This window comes from Metopolophium dirhodum, chromosome 9 (genome assembly GCF_019925205.1).
Source record: "Metopolophium dirhodum isolate CAU chromosome 9, ASM1992520v1, whole genome shotgun sequence".
In the NCBI taxonomy this organism is placed as follows: Eukaryota; Metazoa; Arthropoda; class Insecta; order Hemiptera; family Aphididae; genus Metopolophium; species Metopolophium dirhodum.
Window position 1 is genome coordinate 21,629,939 of NC_083568.1, and position 20,058 is coordinate 21,649,996.

Here is a 20,058-nt window from a genome sequence, read left to right on the forward strand (position 1 = left end):
TTATAATGAATGTACATAATTTGATTAAATATTATTAACACATACAACGTCACTTGACTGGCTAGAAAGTTACATAAATAACAACTTAGACTGCTGACAACTATTATCACGATTAAAGTAATACCCAAGTAATAACAATAGCAACCACTGACTTCTTTGAATACCAAAAAGAAGACAGCCAATATGTATAAAAATGTTTTTACATACAACTGATATAGATTGTTTTTATCAGTTAAATTCAATATTGTATACATATACTATATTGTATTGATGGGGCCCATTATCTTCTTGAAGAATAAACCAAAATATAAAAAAAAAAACATTTTGTAGAATACTTTGTAAATTACAATTAAATGTGTATTGAAACTTTTGATTTATCATATTAAATAGGCTGATTGACACCAAGCATACTCACCCCAATTTTTCCAATAGTAATGAATTTATCTCATCAAATTCTTAAATTTCTTTGAACTAGGTACTTAAGAAGTGGCGATAATAAACTTCTGTTTCTCAAATGAGAACTTCCCCCCTTTTTTTACTATACATTTTTTAGTGAATATTTTTTTTGAAAATGTCGATTATTAATAATTACAATATTTAATAATTTATTGTTTAGTTAGTATTTTGAATTTGAATATTTTAAAACGATTAAAAATGTAAAATGCAAAAATAATAAACTGGTATAGTGTTATATTATCATAATGTATATGTGTACAATTTGTTTTCTTTAAGTTATATTATTTACATAAATCAATATTCCTTAGATTGAAAAGGTGAACATACAAACACATGTGCTTTTTAATGGTTGTGCGAAGTTTTAAGTTATTCAAGTCCAAAATCAAGACAAAATATAGCTATGTAGGTATGTAATACATAATTTCTCTAGTTTATGATTGATCAGCGTGAATTTGATTTTGATGTAGGTACCACTCACTATTATAAGTATAAAAGAAAAGTTTAACAATAAGACTTCATAATCTGATATCCTTCAATCCTTAAAGTTTAAACTTTTTTTAAAACATAAAAACAAAAGTTGGTTTTCTTACTTTCTGTAATACGTGCTGTTCCATTAAATGTATTGATACTTATCAAATGTTATAGGTACATCGTACATAATATATTTTTAGGTTGATTTTAGTTAACATTATAATCTTCTGGTATTCTTTATTTATTAATAATGTGATTTTAATATAGTATTTTACCTACTTCATATTATCAATTGTCAATACAATGTGAGCCAAGACAGGTGGTTATTCTTTGCTTTTAGATTCTGAGCGGAGCGAAAAAGCTAGTGGTTTTACAATGGTGTTTATTTTTTTTATCCTGTATATAAAATTTCTACCAGAAGAAGTGCTTCGATTTCAATATATAGTACCTTATCTTTTAACAAATTGGAAAATTTGGGAAAAATTGGAAATTTTGGTAGCGGTGTCGTATGCTATCTACGCACTGAATGTTATCTACACATCGCTATTTACGTACTTCGTTTTAAACCAGAGCACTTCATAAATAAATGAAGATTGTCAATGAATGTTCTTAATTAAAGTTGAAAAGTATTTTTCATATCAATAAAAAATGTTTCAAACGTATTTGTTGTGTTTATGGAGCGCCACCATTCTTCTTTAAGCTGCCTTTCCAGCAAATTAGTGGCACCATGCGATTTTATACCATATTTCACCTTTATATGTCGCCAATAACATTCCATAGTTTGAGTTTCAGCTCCTGTTTGTGGATCGATGAAATTAATTTTATGATTTACGGTATTGTGGATATATCCATGATCGTTTAAACAGCTGTAAGCTTTCCATTCATCTGAAAAAATGGTCGTCCCTGGCTCAATTTCTCTTTTAATAATTGGAAGCAAAGTGGCACGGTCTCTTTTTTGAACGATAAACAATCGACGTTCTACTATATTATCACGTCTACAACACATTCCAAACACCCACGGCCCCCGTACGCGTACACCGTAATTTCGATTAGTTATTTCAGTATCAGTATCAGAACTGCTAGATCCTGATTCTACAATTTCTTCTCTAGGTTGACGATCTCCTAGACGTAGGCGACCACGGTTATACTTCCGCTTGCCTTGAAATAAAGATTCGTCTATTTGCACTACGAATCCTACACCACCCATTTTTGTACGTTTTTCAAATTGGTCAACACAAATATCACGGCAAAGATTGTACCAATCCGACACGGTGTGTTGACTTCTGCCTGTCCATTTCATAGTTTGAATTACTTGCATAACATGTGCCCAATACCATACGAGCTCTACTATCTGGCATAAACTTTTCACAAATTGCCCATCGGAATCTCGTTTGCGGCTATTTTTATAACATTCCTTGAGAACGCCTCCACACACTTCATTGCTAATATTATTGATTTTTTTACAAAATTCTTATTTAGGTAAGACACCTTTTTATTTTAAAAAATTCACACAAGTATCATCAGTATAAATAATATCTCTATATAAATCACCAATTGAAGACATTTTGAACGCAATACAAATGACAAACACACGCGAATAATTCACAGACACAACTAATCGTTAAAAACCCGTGAGATCTAACTTTGTACTTTGTAGAGTGTAAATGAATATTTGTAGATAGCATACGACACCGCTACCCGATAAGGTATTTGTAGATAGCATACGACACTAGTATTCAGTGATAGCATAGATAGCATACGACACCGCTACCGAAATTTCTGCCAAACTAAAACCTACAGTGCCCTCCCCCACAGTTAAAAACCAGCCAATGGCCTAAGTTTCTACGGGTTAATTAATGAAAATAGGGGGTATAAAGGAAAATAAAGCGGGTAAATGAATGTCGCTCTGCTGTACAGAAGGTTACAAGTAGATCAATGTATAATGGATTGTATTAAACTTGAATTCAATGATATAATATCTTTGTATAAGAAAAATGATTCTGAGCAGAGACGGTTTGTCAGTCTGGATTTTTTTATATTATTACTAGCTGATCCCGTGCACTTCGTTGCCCATTAAAAATGCCAACTCTATATGAATAATATGTTACCATAGCAACCATTTATATACAAAAAATTCTTTTCGATCCTAGTTTGAAAACCCCTAGCTTAAGACAAAACCGCCAAGAAGCGCGTTAGCGTCGAGCCGCAGTTGCCATGAAACGCACTATAGCAATAATTAGTTCATTAAAGAATGTTTACTCACAAGGCACCAAGTTATCAATGTATAAAAAATCTATAGAAAAGTCAACTAAAGATAAATTAATGAAAAAAAATTGAAATGGGAACTTGGACGCCCGTAGGCAAATGCATTTTAGATAAGCACAAAAAAAATAAAGAAAAAGTTCAGGTGGCTTGGATAATTTTATGGTGCATAGATAATGTTAATATAAACATTCAGTCAAACTTTCATATATCTACGGTCATTTGTTTTAGAGTTGCACCAAAACCGATTTTGAAACAGAAACTCGAAAACAGATTTCGCGTAAAAATTCTCGTTTTTCCTTAATTTTTCTTTTGTTTTTCACGGCGCTCTTGATAACTACTGGGAAATTTTTACTTTTGACCCCCCAAAGTACCAACTAGATGTGCTTTCCTATCAGAAAAGATACTGTTGAAGAAAATCCAAGCACTTTTACTGTCCTAAAAGGTTAGGTATAGACACAAAAAAAATAAAAAAAATACACATTAATGTAAAATCAATACAATCATCGTTCCATTCAGAATCTAAAATGTGATTATAAATAAATGTGATTACTGGTTTTTAGATAAAGGTATACAGTAAATACATCAAAACATCAAATTTACAGTGCCGACTATAAATTGTTATAGGTACAAACTAGATTTGTAAAATTCCAAGTCTAACATATTCCCCGAGCACGAAATTAATAATTATTATTTAATAAATCAATTTAATTGTATTGGGTAGGTATATTTTATATTTTAGACTAGTACTCGATGTATCGATCGAGTGTCAACAAATTAATTATAAGTTTGAATTACATATTAGAGTCAACTAATGACATCCTCAAATATTTCAAATATCTGGATGAAAATTATTTTTTGTGATTAGAAACAAATTATTGTGACGTGCAATAAAGGTTCTTTATCAAGGTATATACAGCTATATAAAGGTATTCCAATTATTATATTACCTCTACAATAGAAGTATTCATGATAACATGAATAATGTTTAAATGTACATATTATTATGTAATACCTTTGGAAATAAATTGGCCGTATAATATATTTTCAATTTTGAACAATATTATATTATTTTGTTGTCATGTAAATATTCGTTTGGATGTTTATTCATACGTCCGATTACACATTTTGAATCAGTTTATATTTCGCCACGAACCATTAACTGTCGAATTATAGTAATTTCCTTTACATAAATATATTTAATAATCAATTTATGATATCATTAATATATCTTATTGTAAAATATTTTTTCTAACCTTGCGTAAGGTATAAAAACGTTGAGGAAGACAACCGCAAAAAAAATCAAAAAAAACAATTAATACGTTCCACAGAATATCAAAAACATAGCTCCCACCAGTATTCACAAAACTGATGAATTGAATGCCATATTGATGGATAATATAGAAGCTATATTGGAGAACATAATTAACGGCAATTATTTATATTACGAGGATACGATCGAGGATTACGATCGTGTAATTATAATATTCGTGGGGCCTATGATATTCGTCTTGGCCAGGAATTCATCGTCTTGCGGCGAAGCGGTGTCCATCACAGAACTATCGGACCATGAAGATAATTGTGCGACGGTCCCCAAGGACGCAACGCTAGAAGATGCAATTCAAAAAGGCGACGACAACTTCGCAGAGCCTTGTTGGTTGGTCGACGCAATGCAAGACGACGCCGTGTCGGGCGGGATTGAGCCGGCGAAGGACACGGCAGTGCACCAGCATAGCGGTGAAACAGCAGCACCCGGAAAACGCGTTCCACGACGTCGAAACAGGTTTTCGGCGGGATGGTAGCGCGTAAACCGCGTTTTCCGCGCGCTGTGCTGTTGCAGGCGACAAAACCGTCAGTAGCTCACGCTTGGGCCAAAGACGACGGACAGGATGACGGCGACGCAAAGGAAATGAGTGGATACGAGAAAGAGCACGGACGGTGTCCGGCGGTATGTCACCCGCGCACGTTTCCGGTCACCCGTGGCCGACTCGGTGTGGCCTCGCCGGCTGGGCAAGGTCGTCACGCGTATGAGCAAACGCGCCCGCGATACCCGTCAACCCGCGGGACCGGTCGGGAGAACGTCGCAGAGGTGACCAGTAGCCTTTTTTTTCGTGTAAATATAAATATTACTTTTTTTCAAAATTGTTCACCTTTTTATAATATTACTTATTTGTTTTAGTTCAATAATAACATGTGAACACAAAAAATTATTGTTTTTGTATTATTTATATATGGTTCAGTGTATAAATCAATTGGTACAACTTACAGATTTAATGACTAAAAATCGTCAAAACATAATATACTAAATACTAATAACAAAAGACTCGTGGGTCGTTTATATAGAGTACAATGATAATGAACATTGACTACAGACATGCAGTATAAACGTTACACGAATATTATAGGTATATTTATATTATGTTCCAAGAAATATTTAAACCACATAATATTATAGTCTGTGTTTAAACCTTCAAACACTAAACGCGACGGGAACTGTTACATAATTAATAAATCATAAAATAACACCGGCGGAGATACGGCAAGAATAGATATAATAATATAATCTGTACATTGTGCAAGGATGGTAGATAGTACTATGTATTGTGTAAAACGTGCGAACGTCAATATACCTAATCGAATAAATTTTCGAATAGTTTATACAAAATAATATATTTAATACAAATCCAAAGTTATATTTTAGTATTTCACATACCTTTTATAGCTGCAGCCTGTCGAAAAATATAATCAAATACTATAGGTATCAATACGGGACAGTCAACGTTAAAATGCTTGCGACATAGGATTCCCCCAAAATCATAGTGGTTGCCTTTAATAAGAGAAATCCTTCGGAGTTGTCAAACCTATGATAAGGACCTATGATTTTATGTTTGAAAGTTGGCAACCATATACTTTTTTGGGGGGATAAAATGTGCTAAGACAAAAAGTGTTAAAACCTTTTAATTGATATTAAATTATATTATAGGACTACGCTAACCGATCAGAATCGTTTTTCGTATACAATGGTTTATCAACGTATTCAAATATAACACATTTACACATCCATCACAACTACCTACTGTACAGCAAAGCGGTACCCACTTGCCCATCTTTTTTTGTTTTGTTTTGTTCAATTTCTTCTGCAGCGTACATCATATTTTACTACTAACCCTCACTGCGTGTATATTAATAATATAATATTGTAATAATTTATAATGTAATATTATAACGATGTCTTTTCCATGTAAATCTATGGTACGGTAGCAGAGTTACGAGTTTTTCTTTTTGCTTCTCTCTGCAGCACTCTCGGAGCGCTGCACCGCAATCGGTCTACATTGTACGAGCTAAGTTATCATAATTATTATGTAGATATTATGTAGCTGCAGTGTAGCCTAAATGTGTAGTCTACCAGTAAGACCATCACAGACTATCATAGAACATAGTTTTAGGGAAACTTATCTATCCTCGCTTTGAATTCGTCTGTATCTTATAGTTGGCGGCCTCCGTTCAAAGGACCACCCATGACCATCGTGAGGTGGGTGGAAGGGCATGCCGTACTCCACTGTCTGCTGTAAACGTGCTCAGGGGTCGAGTGAAAGGTTTATCGCCTTTGGAACACCGCACATAGCACAAGGAATTCACGATTACGGCTTGCAACCATTCTTCCACAACATTATATATATAATAACATTTATTATATCGACCTCGGACGCCATACTTATAGTCTATACGCGTACAATGCACCCTAACCGGTTATATATTTAATAGCTCTCCAAGCGTCGCTGGGAGAGACCCCCAAACCCCCCCGAGTTGGCGAAGAGTTTTAACCGATGTCGGAAGCTGCAGTGGTCTTTTGGTCTGGTCGTCGGTCTCAAGCCGGTTGGTGTGTTATAAGGAGGTCTGGTGATAAGGAATTGTGATAAGGTTAGGACCACCGCGGTTCGACAGGGTAGCCCGGGTTTTGCCGCCGGAAATTCGAAATTCCGTAAAAAAATCATATAGCCACCTCGATTTTTTTGGTGTCACCTCAAGGCAGTCACCTCAGTTATCCGGGTAGGCAATCCGACTTCGTCGGATAGCGGACAATGTGCGACGGCCGGGTCACGTCATAAGGTATGCAATCCGACTGCGATAACATTTTTTATACATCTTCAAACTTATAATCTCTAAGTTCATCGTAAATATACCTTTTTTTCTGATATATAATATTACAAAGAAGAGGCCTGGGAGACCGCCCATCGAATTTTTTCAGTGGCCGTCTCTTAAGTCTAGTACGGAAAAGGACCAGAGGAGCGCCAGACGTACTCACGCTTTATATAGTATGGAGATATGGAGATTCTGAGCGGACAATGAATGTATTGATTTTACAATGATGTGTTTTTTAAGATTTTAATTTTTTTTTGTGTCTGTGTACACGATAAGTTGTCGAAATAAAGCTTCGATTTTCATATAGGTACAATATATTATAATACTTAGTATGTAATCATATGTTTATTCTTATGTTCATTGTATTTAGTAAATAATAATATGAAATTGTGTTTTCGAATAATAATTTATTGTTTGTATTAATAGATACTTACACCATAAAAGGAAACTAAAATCGTTATTCCTCGTTAAAAATAACCAATTTCGTCAAAATTTTAATCTGGTAAGTGTAAACATCATAAATATTGTTCAAAAGTATTTTTGATATTTTTAGGCTGCTATACGATCAATTTATGAGAACCCTAGTATTAAATTGTTTGGATTTTTTTCAGAAATAATCATTTAATATTAGTCACATATAAGTCAATCAGAAACTATATTTTACAATGTATATTAGTAGTTAATTGCTATTAAAATATTTGAATTTATTATTTAATAACGATCAAGACTTAAATATTAGCAATAATCGTGTTCCTTTCACAAATTGTTTTTTTTTTATTATTAATTTAATTTACATTTATATGTACCTGATTGTTTAATTAAATTATTTACACGATTTCAATCATAAAAGATTTATGAAGTATATAAATCCGCATATGTAGAAGGTAGGTATGAACTATGAATATATTACCTATATAAATTTTGTGGCTGTATAATATGTATAACGGTTCATCGTTAAATATATTTCATATGTTTATCGAAAAAAACTTTTTAAAAAAACATGAATAATGCCTATTCTACGTCCAAAAACATCGAACTTATGTGGGGACCATCCCACATAGGTATAACCAGCAACAAAATGGCAGACAAGGCAGCTGACCTTGCAACCAGGATCATCCCCCATCCAACAGTCTCCAACCTACCGGCTAATGACATCCAATCATTCATCAAACACTAAATATACTCTTAATGGCAAAATTATTGGGATATCATTCCTCCCAATTCAACACATCATCCTAGATGGCACTAAGTACCGGGACATAAGAAACAACCTATACCAATACCTCCGAATATGGAAGAAGCACTCAACGAAAACAAACAATATCACTGAAATTATTACTTTTTTAACGAAAACTAATCTCATAAACAAATTCCAACAATGTACAAATCTTTTTTCGTAATCTCTAAGTCTTAATACAATTTGTAATTTTTTTTTTATATATTTTAATTTACACTTAATGACCTGTGAAGTTTAATCCTTACTTCTAATAAAAAAAAAGAAAATTCCTATTTTATGTCACCCGGGTTGCTCCATATAGCAACTGCTATGATGCAATATTTTTTAAATCATAATCCGTTTTGAAAACGGTTAGTAAAGAGTACGTTGTAAGACTTTGAGTCTTGATAACAACCAATTTATTGGCCGTAAATAAATTGGCTGTATAATATATTTTCAATTTTGAACAATATTATATTATTTTGTTGTCATGAAAATATTCGTTTGGATGTTTATTCATACGTCCGATTACACATTTTGAATCAGTTTATATTTCGCCACGAACCATTAACTGTCGAATTATAGTAATTTCCTTTACATAAATATATTTAATAATCAATTTATGATATCATTAATATATCTTATTGTAAAATATTTTTTCTAACCTTGCGTAAGGTATAAAAACGTTGAGGAAGACAACCGCAAAAAAAATCAAAAAAAACAATTAATACGTTCCACAGAATATCAAAAACATAGCTCTCACCAGTATTCACAAAACTGATGAATTGAATGCCATATTGATGGATAATATAGAAGCTATATTGGAGAACATAATTAACGGCAATTATTTATATTACGAGGATACGATCGAGGATTACGATCGTGTAATTATAATATTCGTGGGGCCTATGATATTCGTCTTGGCCAGGAATTCATCGTCTTGCGGCGAAGCGGTGTCCATCACAGAACTATCGGACCATGAAGATAATTGTGCGACGGTCCCCAAGGACGCAACGCTAGAAGATGCAATTCAAAAAGGCGACGACAACTTCGCAGAGCCTTGTTGGTTGGTCGACGCAATGCAAGACGACGCCGTGTCGGGCGGGATTGAGCCGGCGAAGGACACGGCAGTGCACCAGCATAGCGGTGAGACAGCAGCAACCGGAAAACGCGTTCCACGACGTCGAAACCGGTTTTCGGCGGGATGGTAGCGCGTAAACCGCATTTTCCGCGCGCTGTGCTGTTGCTGGCGACAAAACCGTCAGTAGCTCACGCTTGGGCCGAAGACGACGGACAGGATGACGGCGACGCAAAGGAAGTGAGTGGATACGAGAAAGAGCACGGACGGTGTCCGGCGGTATGTCACCCGCGCACGTTTTCCGGTCACCCGCGGCCGACTCGGTGTGGCCTCGCCGGCTGGGCAAGGTCGTCACGCGTCCGAGCAAACGCGCCCGCGATACCCGTCAACCCGCGGGACCGGTCGGGAGAACGTTGCAGAGGTGACCAGTAGCCTTTTTTTTCGTGTAAATATAAATATTACTTTTTTTCAAAATTGTTCCCCTTTTTATAATATTACTTATTTGTTTTAGTTCAATAATAACATGTGAACACAAAAAATTATTGTTTTTGTATTATTTTTATATTGTTCAGTGTATAAATCAATTGGTACAACTTACAGATTTAACGACTAAAAATCGTTAAAACATAATATACTAAATACTAATAACAAAAGACTCGTGGGTCGTTTATATAGAGTACAATGATAATGAACATTGACTACAGACATGCAGTATAAACGTTACACGAATATTATATGTATATTTATGTTATGTTCCAAGAAATATTTAAACCATATAATATTATAGTCTGTGTTTAAACCTTCAAACACTAAACGCGACGGGAACTGTTACATAATTAATAAATCATAAAATAACACCGGCGGATACGGCAAGAATAGATATAATAATATAAACTCTACATTGTGCAAGGATGGTAGATAGTACTATGTATTGTGTAGAACGTGCGGACGTCAATATACCTAATCGAATAAATTTTCGAATAGTTTATACAAAATAATATATTTAATACAAATCCAAAGTTATATTTTAGTATTTCGCATACCTTTTATAGCTGCAGCCTGTCGAAAAATATAATCAAATACTATAGGTATCGATACGGGACAGTCAACGTTAAAATGCTTGCGACATAGGATCCCCCCAAAATCGTAGTGGTTGCCTTTAATAAGAGAAATCCTTCGGAGTTGTCAAACCTATGATAAGGACCTATGATATTATGTTTGAAGGTAGGCAACCATATACTTTTTTGGGGGGATAAAATGTGCTAAGACAAAAAGTGTTAAAACCTTTTAATTGATATTAAATTATATTATAGGACTACGGTAACCGATCAGAATCGTTTTTCGTATACAATGGTTTATCAACGTATTCAAATATAACACATTTACACATCCATCACAACTACCTACTGTACAGCAATGCGGTACCCACTTGCCCATCTTTTTTTGTTTTGTTTTGTTCAATTTCTTCTGCAGCGTACACCATATTTTACTACTAACCCTCACTGCGTGTAAATTAATAATATAATATTGTAATAATTTATAATGTAATATTATAACGATGTCTCGAAAAAACTTTTTAAAAAAACATGAATAATTCCTATTGTACGTCCAAAAACATCGAACTTATGTGGGTAATTTGTAATTATTTTTTTATATATTTTAATTTACACTTAATGACCTGTGAAGTTTAATCCTTACTTCTAATAAAAAAAAAGAAAATTCCTATTTTATGTCACCCGGGTTGCTCCATATAGCAACTGCTATGATGCAATATTTTTTAAATCATAATCCGTTTTGAAAACAGCTAGTAAAGAGTACGTTGTAAGACTTTGAGTCTTGATAACAACCAATTTATATTGAAGTGTACCTATTATTATATTATAATCAAAAATAATAACTATAGTAAAAAATATAATTGCAAAATATTTACCTATATCTAAGGTATAAGCTACGACAAAATAGGTTTAAATACTAATAAATATGATGTGTATAATGTTTTATATAATTTATAATAAATTATTTTAAATACTTCGCGCAAACCGAAGGTGTTAACCGGCGTATAGTATAGGCAAAATTAGGTACGTACTACGTATTAAACTTGGCGTGGTGGAAAGAACGTGGCTTTTGGATTGTTACGGCTCACGTATTTAATATTTATTACATTGCGTTTATAACGGGAGTAAACGTATATGCTGTTTAAAATTTAAATTTAAACGCCAAAATAATATGAAAACAAACTTACGCGTACCTACCTTAACACAGACTCTTCCGTCGAAACGTTGCTGTACCATAATAATTTGAGTGCAGACCGCCGAAGAAACTTCTATCTTCATCCGTCCACATCTCGCTCCGAACTGAAACTTGAAAGTATCGAAATATTTTATGAAAATAACCTGAACGTAGCTAAAATGTGCAAGTTAGAAACAAACTTACGTATACATCGACTCTTCGGGTTAATGTAGCTGTGACACATCTAAAGTGCAGACTCCAATATCAAAAGACTGTTATATCTTCGCCCGTCTTCGTCTCGCTCCAAACTGTACCTATGTATCGAGATAATTTGTGAAAATGACTTGAACGAAATATGCGAGTAAATGTTGTATACTAAAGTACCTAGTGTTTAACGACTTGACCGTTGATTGTTGGGTAGGTAGGTAGGTATTAATATTTTTTGTTCATTGAAATTATTAGAATTGTGAATCGTGTCCGGGGAATGATGACGATTGGCATTTGCCATAGGCGATTGATATTATAATATAATAAATCCATAGATCTTATTCCCAGTTTTGTCGTATGTGCCGGTTGCATCCGACGTACCTACACTATCACTGTGCAATATTTTGTTACAGAAACATTTCAAGGAAGTATCAAATCAGCATGTAACATTGCATTTGTTGTTGCTTTTGCGTAATATTAACATCAACGGTACCGCTGTCCAAATTGCCTAACGTCACATGTATGATTCATTAACGCAAATGTAACGTGTGAGACTAACATCTCAAAAACATCGTAACAATTATACTCTGTACCAAATAAATGCGCTGGCGCATCCAAATGAATTCGCTCTGTCATTGGTCGCGGGTCGTCGGTCGGGTTCGCCGCCGACCTAACTGAAGTAATAATGCGTTTCACGCGTATTATACGGTAAAATAATACACATATTTTTCATTTTTTTTTTCTTGGGTATTGAACACAATATATTATAAACGTTTTTACCGATCCTACCACCATTTTTTCCCTTTATTTGTGTACCCACTGCGTAATACCGTTGAAATGGTGTGATAATATACAACACTCTGTATACACAGTTGACCCTGCTGCCGCCGGAATACGAGGTAGCGCTCTCTGTCATGCGCGAGTTTCGACCGGTTTTCGTGCGCCGCCCGGTGCGCTCTTATTTGGTACAGTACAGAGTATACTATCTGATGTTAGTAACATCATGTTACCATATACTTGTCTATGATGTTACGTATCTTACCATTATTGGATGTTACATAGACGTTATTTCAACATAAATGTATAACCATAGAACAATAGTATAACGTTAACTATAGTAAAATAATGAAAAAAATTGTTTGGCATTTCAGAGTATCGAATCTACTGTCAATACCCGAAATTGGCTAGTAATTTAGGGGACCTAAAACCTACGCGTTACGACCTATCGCCTACCCTAACTCATTGGAAACTTAACATAATTAAAGGCATTTAAAGAACAAAATTAATATATTACAATATACGTATTATAATATACTGTGAGTTATGACTTGGATATATTATACTGTATTCGTATTAGTTGCAACAATCTACCTATTTAATAAATTACTAAGTATAATACAATTTTATTATTTTCGTAAATTGACTAACTATAGATACATATTTTCAAAATTAAGGATAAGAATCTTTGTTTGAAATCCTTGAAATTTTTGTGTTGTATGGTCCTTTAAGTAGGTATATTATAATTATTAGCAAATTGTTATTTCTATTAGAGACCTATGGGCTATTTAAATTGTTTTAATACTTATTTAATTGAAGCGAGTTATATGAGAAACTATCTAATACTTACCTATAACCTATACATATTACATTATTACCTATCTATAAATAAAATAATTTTCTAGGTAATCAATAAAATAGGTATACCGTATGATATACATAGTATACTACTGACCAACTTAAGTTTTTGAAATACCTACCTAATGAGGTAGATACCTATAAATAATTAACAATACACCAACATGTTGGCATGTCGCATACAAAACACAATAGGTACCTATAGGTATAGTCTAGTACTAGTATTTATAATCAATGGTATAGTATATAGGTATCTATTATAAGTATAGTATTAAGTAGTCAAATTACCATTTGATTATGTCGTATATTGCAGACAGTCGTCAAAATAATATTATTTAATATATATGTAATATAGGTGGGAATATTTCAAATTGTAAATTATTGACATAGGTCAGGCCAGCGAAGCAATATGTGCTGAGGCGACAATAATATTGTCTATATAACACCGCCGTACGCGCAGGCACGCCCCCCGTTGTCGCTGAGTGATTCGGCGAGAACGTAGCTACGACGTGCGTGTGAAACGCCGATCGTAGTACGGGCTAGGCGATCTGAATTTGCTAAGTGTTTTATTTATGTTTGTTTTAAATACAATAAAAGTGTTTCCGACCTGAAAACATTATTTTAGTCATTCTTACGTTCTTACCTTTTATAGGAACAGCGCCGGGATATACGTACTATGTGTCAATGAAGTTTTATTAAACTGAATAGTGCCAAGGTATATGTAATCTTTGAGTCATTTCAACTAGATAGGAACGAACTAAGAATTGACAAGCGCCTACCATCGTACCTCAACGAGTTAACAGTGCCATTTTAATTAACTTTAGAGAGTGTCATTAACTAGAGAATACGAGGGTAAGGCGATAGTTGGTTTACCGCGTATTGTCTAATACGGGTGATACCACAATTATTATTAATTTTTAGATTAGTAAATAGATTCCTACTAAGGTAAATAAATAAATAATAATAACAAATAAGACAGTTTTATTAATACAAAATAAAATATAATTATCAATTTAATTATATTTTTAGGTTTAAGTATAATCAATAGTCATGGCTTAATGTTATAATAACTGCTTTACAAACAGACGTTGTAAAAAAAAAACATTTGCATTTAATATCATTCAAAAAACAACAGTATTATATGTTTGATCAGTTGATAGAAATCAAAATCAACAACAAAAGAACCGATCTCTTAATGATAAACTAAATTTAAACAAATTAAAAACTTCAGAAACATTCCACATTTTTTGGACATCAAATTTTATTTCATTATCAGCAAACTGTATTATATTTTTTATTATCACCAAATCACCATTTTTTAATACGACACATTTATTATTAACAGAATTAATGTTTAATAAACAGTTTACAAAATCACTCTTTCATGAGCTAATTCACCAACAATATAAGAATAATTATTATTTAGTTTTTCTTTTTGATTTAGTGGATATTTTATTTGACTTGCAATAGAATTATTTATTTCATTGTATTTTTCAATAATCCTGTTACTAACTTCTTGTCAAGGATATTTGCACATTTAATACTTTTTTTAAAAATAATTTTCAAACCTAAAAGCACTAAACGAATCAAGTGGACCATGTTTTTAAGTAATAAGTAATAAATTCAGATCCGTATAAAATAGCATAGTCATTGATAAATTGTTCAAATAAAATCCTTGCTTTTTCATTACATAAAATACAAGTCTCTGAATTGACTAAAACTTAAAAGCCATATTGCGCTAAATAAAAGTAATACTTTTTTTTTTAATTTTCCTTTTAAAATGATATGACCATAATATAAAATAAAAGTCCTTAGTTCTGTTGCCTTCCAGTGATCAATATTCAATATCATCCATAGATATTGGCAATCTAGCAAATTCTGATGGCACATAACTTCTCAAATTTAAAATACTCTTGTATATTATCTATTAAAGTATTAACCATGATAAATATGTATAGAAATGTAAAAGATAATAATAAAAGATACAGGTTATCACTAATATAATTTCTCAACATTGCATCAGCCAGCAGGTAACAACATACATTATATTATCTGTCCTTGTATTCTTAGGTAATCGTTTCCAAAAATTATGGTGTGTTAAAAAAAATATGACTGATATCATTATTTTAATTTTGATAGGTGGGACTTAAATGTTTTACATACATGACAAATTTAGTAAACTAAATACAATATTATAATAGTTTGTATTTAGTTAACTTATTTTTGAATAAAAATTAAATTAAATAACTTATATTTCTGTTTTACAATTTATATATTTGATAAAAACTATTTACTAAAAACAATAGCAGCCAGATTAAAATTCAAGATATAATAGCTGTTATACTGATACATAGCTCCAGAGATGATTGAATATTAAAAAATAATATCTATCCAACTGGTGCGCTGTATAGGGGGGCCTCTAGACATCATAAACTTCCTATAAATAATAATTTCTTTTAAATATCTGTATAGAAATTCAGAGTGTTTATAAGTTATAAACACAGTCTACAAATTTTACTATTGGATACATATTTTTCCCTCTGTATAGGCCTAAGGATGTAAATAGTTAAAAGTAAAATGTGTTGACCAAAAGGATATTGCCCTACTAGGGGGCCCCACTCTAGAAGACGAATCAAATCCGCTACTGCTATCCAACAGTATGGTTTCTGGGTTTCACAGTATAATAATTAAAGTTGAGCCATCATAAATTACATTATTATACAATAAACAGTAATCGCTCGATAATTCGAAAAACTCCATAAATCGAACTAAACACTGAGTTCCCTCAGAAAACCTCTATAATTAGAAGAAAATACATGTATTCCGGTCCTCCCGATAATTCGAAATGTCTGTCAGTGGGACACACTCTACAATTAGAATTTTTTTTCACGAACTTCTAATTCGAATTTTCTTAAACGTGATTATATGTAAGTTCATAATGTGTATGTACTCATAAATATTATGTACAAATGTACAATCTATTTGACGTACTCTTAATGAAACTAATAACGACGGTGGTTATAAAATATTATCGTAGATAATAAATGTTATCGTACCTTACCTACCTAATCTAAACTTTAATAGTATTATTTTATCAAAATAAACCTCTACAATAGGTAAACCGTAAACCGTTGTTGAAATCGAATAAAACGTAGTCAATCGCAATATGGGTCCCGTAAAGTACAAGCGTTTGTCGATAGCCGACAAAAAAAAAGTGATCGCCGATTATTCGAACACTCGGTAAATCGAAAACCTCTATTAATCGAATTTTTAACTCGGCCCCCTAAATTTCGAATTATAGAGTGACTACTGTACTATAAAGTGATTAAACAGCAATAATAATACCTACTTAAAATTTACTATGAATTATTTATATAAAAGAATTTAAATATTTTAAAGTTTCCACGTTACACATATGAATAGTAGTTCATTCACATATTTTGTTTAATTTTTTACACAACAATAATAAAACTAATAATTTTAAGTAACTTATAAAGACAATATTTTGATTGAAACAGTTTAAAAAATTAAAAAAAAAAAAATAATACATGATTATTTAAAATTCTAAGCATACAATATACAAAAACATTTATACAACATTTTATAAAATTGTAGTAAATAATTAAATTGGGCATTAAACAACCAATAAATAACACTTAAAACTCACATATAATATTAATAATAATAAATAATTAAGTCAATAAAAAAAAAAAAAGGTGGATAAGTGGATGTCGCTCTGCTGTACAGTAGGTTACAAGTGGGTCACTGTAATGGATGGTGTTAAATTTGAATTCAATGATATAATATCATTGTATAAGAAAAACGATTCTGAGCAAAAACGGTCCGTCAGCCTATGATATTACCAAGTATATTTGATGATATTATAGTGAATAAAGTAATTTATATATAACCCATTTACGTGGAACCTTGTTTTAAATTTTTAATCCTTAGCTACAAAAGTTGAACATTTTATAAATTTTTAACCACAAAATAATTAATAAATTATAAATTTGATAAATGTTGTCAAAATTTGAACTTTAAATGCTTATAAAAAAAAATTGTGCCTATATATTTTTAATATTTTTCAACTGCTATTAGAACGATATATCAGGAGCCTTATATTAAATTTTCACGCTTTTTTACCCAACAAATAAAAATTTATTGATATTTATAGAAAAAAAAAACTAAAAAAATTGAAAACTGAGAATGTCCGCAAACAGCTCAAAAAGAGTCAAAATATTTTCAACATTTTATGGTGTATAGAAAATGCTAATATAAACATTCAGTGAAATTTTCAAGTATCTACAGTCATTCGTTTTTTAATTACAATAAAATAAGAAAATTGTTACATGAGAAATCGAGTAAATATCAAATGTTGTAAAAATATAAATTTCAGACGCTCATAAAAATTTAATTTAAGTTTCTTCTAGACATTTTTTTTTTGATAAAGGTAGACAAACTTATGAGTAATCTTATATTACATTTTCAAATCTTAGATTTAAAAAGAAAAATTTTTATGAATTCTCATCAAAATAATTTGCTATTTTTCGTGATTTTTCAGTATTTTGTCAAAATTTGAACTTTAAATGCTTATAATTAAAAACTGTGACTAAGGATTTTTAATTTTTTTTCATCTGCCTTTGAAACAATAACCTAGGAGCCTTCTATTAAATTTTCAAGCTTTTTTCATCAACAGATAAAATTTTATTGATATTTATAGAAAAAAAAACTAAAAAAATTGAAAACTGACAATGGCCGTAAACAGCTCAAAAAGAGTCAAAATATTTTGTAAATTTTATGGTGTATAGAAAATGCTAATATAAACATTCAGTCAAAATTGCATGTCCCTACGGTCATTTGTTTTAGAGTTACACCAAAAACCAAAATCGATTTTCTCGAAAACAGATTTTGCGTAAAAATTCCCGTTTTTCCTTAATTTTTCTTTTGTTTTTCACGTCGCTTGTGAAAACTACTGGGAAATTTTTACTTTTGACCCCCCAAAGTACCAACTAGATTCACTTTCCTATCAGAAAAGTTACTATTGAAGAAAATCCAAGCACTTTTACTGTCCTAAAAGGTGATGACAGACACAAAAATAAAAAAAAAATAAAAATAAAAATAAAAAAAAAAAAAAAAAACACACATCATTGTAGAATCAATACATTCATCGCTTCGCTCAGAATCTAAAAGAAATGACCTAAAATATGCAATTACACAACCATTGCCGCAACATTCACCTGGGCAGCCAGGTTTATAATTTTCACGATTTTAATTTTTTATTCTGTATTAAGATTTAAAGTCGCAAGGTAGTCAGTAAAAAAAAAAATCTGAAAAATGTTTTAAAAAAACAACGATAAGACTGATATAATATGTAGTTTTATAAATAATAATAAGCATTAGTTGGAATTTTAATGGGGAATCGCATTGTCCGCCGATCTGTGTGGCGAAGGCGGCCAGAGTCCAGGATTTATAAAAAAACAAAAATGTTATTAGTACCTATATATGAAATGGCTACTTTCATACTAAACATTGATATTGGAACAAATTACTCCAACATTTTGGCAGCTTGTATACCATTCACAATGTAACCAAGAGTAGTATAATTTCAATATCATTACACAAATGCCATTTTTTCCTAGTTTTTACTAGTTAGCCTTTTTTGTAAATGTAGCTCAGAGAATCTTGATGTTAATCCAAATAAAAGTAAAATAATATCTAAAAGTTTGAAAAAAAATTTATTTTATTAACTCAACAGTTATAATAGAGTAATAAATAGTTATATACCATATAGAGTAAGTGCTTCTGTCTGAAATGCATTCTTCAATGGTGTAAAGTATATCACTAACATTTTTCCAACACTAAAAAGTGTAACAACAAGCAACTTTTTGTTAGAAAACAACCAAATAATAAATACTGACTTTGTCTGCAAACATAATGTATGTCCGTGACTAAGATATAAGTAGTACATCTTAGTATATCTTAGTCCGTCCTTTATACCAATCGAAAACTAATATAAACAAATTATAGTACCTATAACCTATAAATTATAATATTATGATCATGAATGTAACTATCTTAGGACAAATTATGAATAGGTATATCGTATACCCTAGTCACTGCCCACCTTGTGGGACTCTAGGCCGGGCCGGGCCCTCGAAGTAGCCAAGTAGCAGAGGTATGAAATTCCGTGATTTGGATTAATCGGGCGATTGTGGTCTCCAGGAGGGCGTGGCATACTTGAAATAGGGAATGGTAAACAAGCCGACCCCTCGTAGGGTGGTAGCTTACTCTTACTAGCAGCATCGCAAAAAAAAAGTTACATAATGTTCACGATTTAAGATTGTATGGTTGCCCGACGAGC

At 32.0% G+C, this 20,058-nt stretch overlaps 1 protein-coding gene and 1 long non-coding RNA gene across 2 annotated transcripts; both read right to left on the minus strand.

The window, feature by feature from the left end:
- Window positions 1-1,540: 1,540 nt before the first annotated feature.
- Window positions 1,541-4,576, minus strand: LOC132953027 (uncharacterized). The gene is made up of 2 exons (XM_061025576.1): window positions 4,554-4,576; window positions 1,541-2,369 (listed from the first exon to the last, which is right to left on the minus strand). The coding sequence occupies exons 1-2, from the start codon at window positions 4,574-4,576 to the stop codon at window positions 1,541-1,543; spliced, it is 852 nt and encodes a 283-aa protein (XP_060881559.1).
- A 14,312-nt stretch (window positions 4,577-18,888) lies between these two features.
- LOC132951773 (uncharacterized) lies at window positions 18,889-20,032 on the minus strand. The gene is made up of 3 exons (XR_009665410.1): window positions 19,482-20,032; window positions 19,194-19,412; window positions 18,889-19,024 (listed from the first exon to the last, which is right to left on the minus strand). It is a non-coding gene; the product is annotated as an uncharacterized LOC132951773 (long non-coding RNA).
- Window positions 20,033-20,058: the final 26 nt, after the last annotated feature.

Excerpts from the sequence above, each read along its gene's own strand:
- LOC132953027 (XM_061025576.1), bottom strand. The coding sequence starts at position 4,576 with ATGGCATTCAATTCATCAGTTTT. Across the intron at positions 2,370-4,553 it reads GCATTCAATTCATCAGTTTT|CAATGAAGTGTGTGGAGGCG; the intron begins GTGAATACTGGT and ends CAATAATATTAG.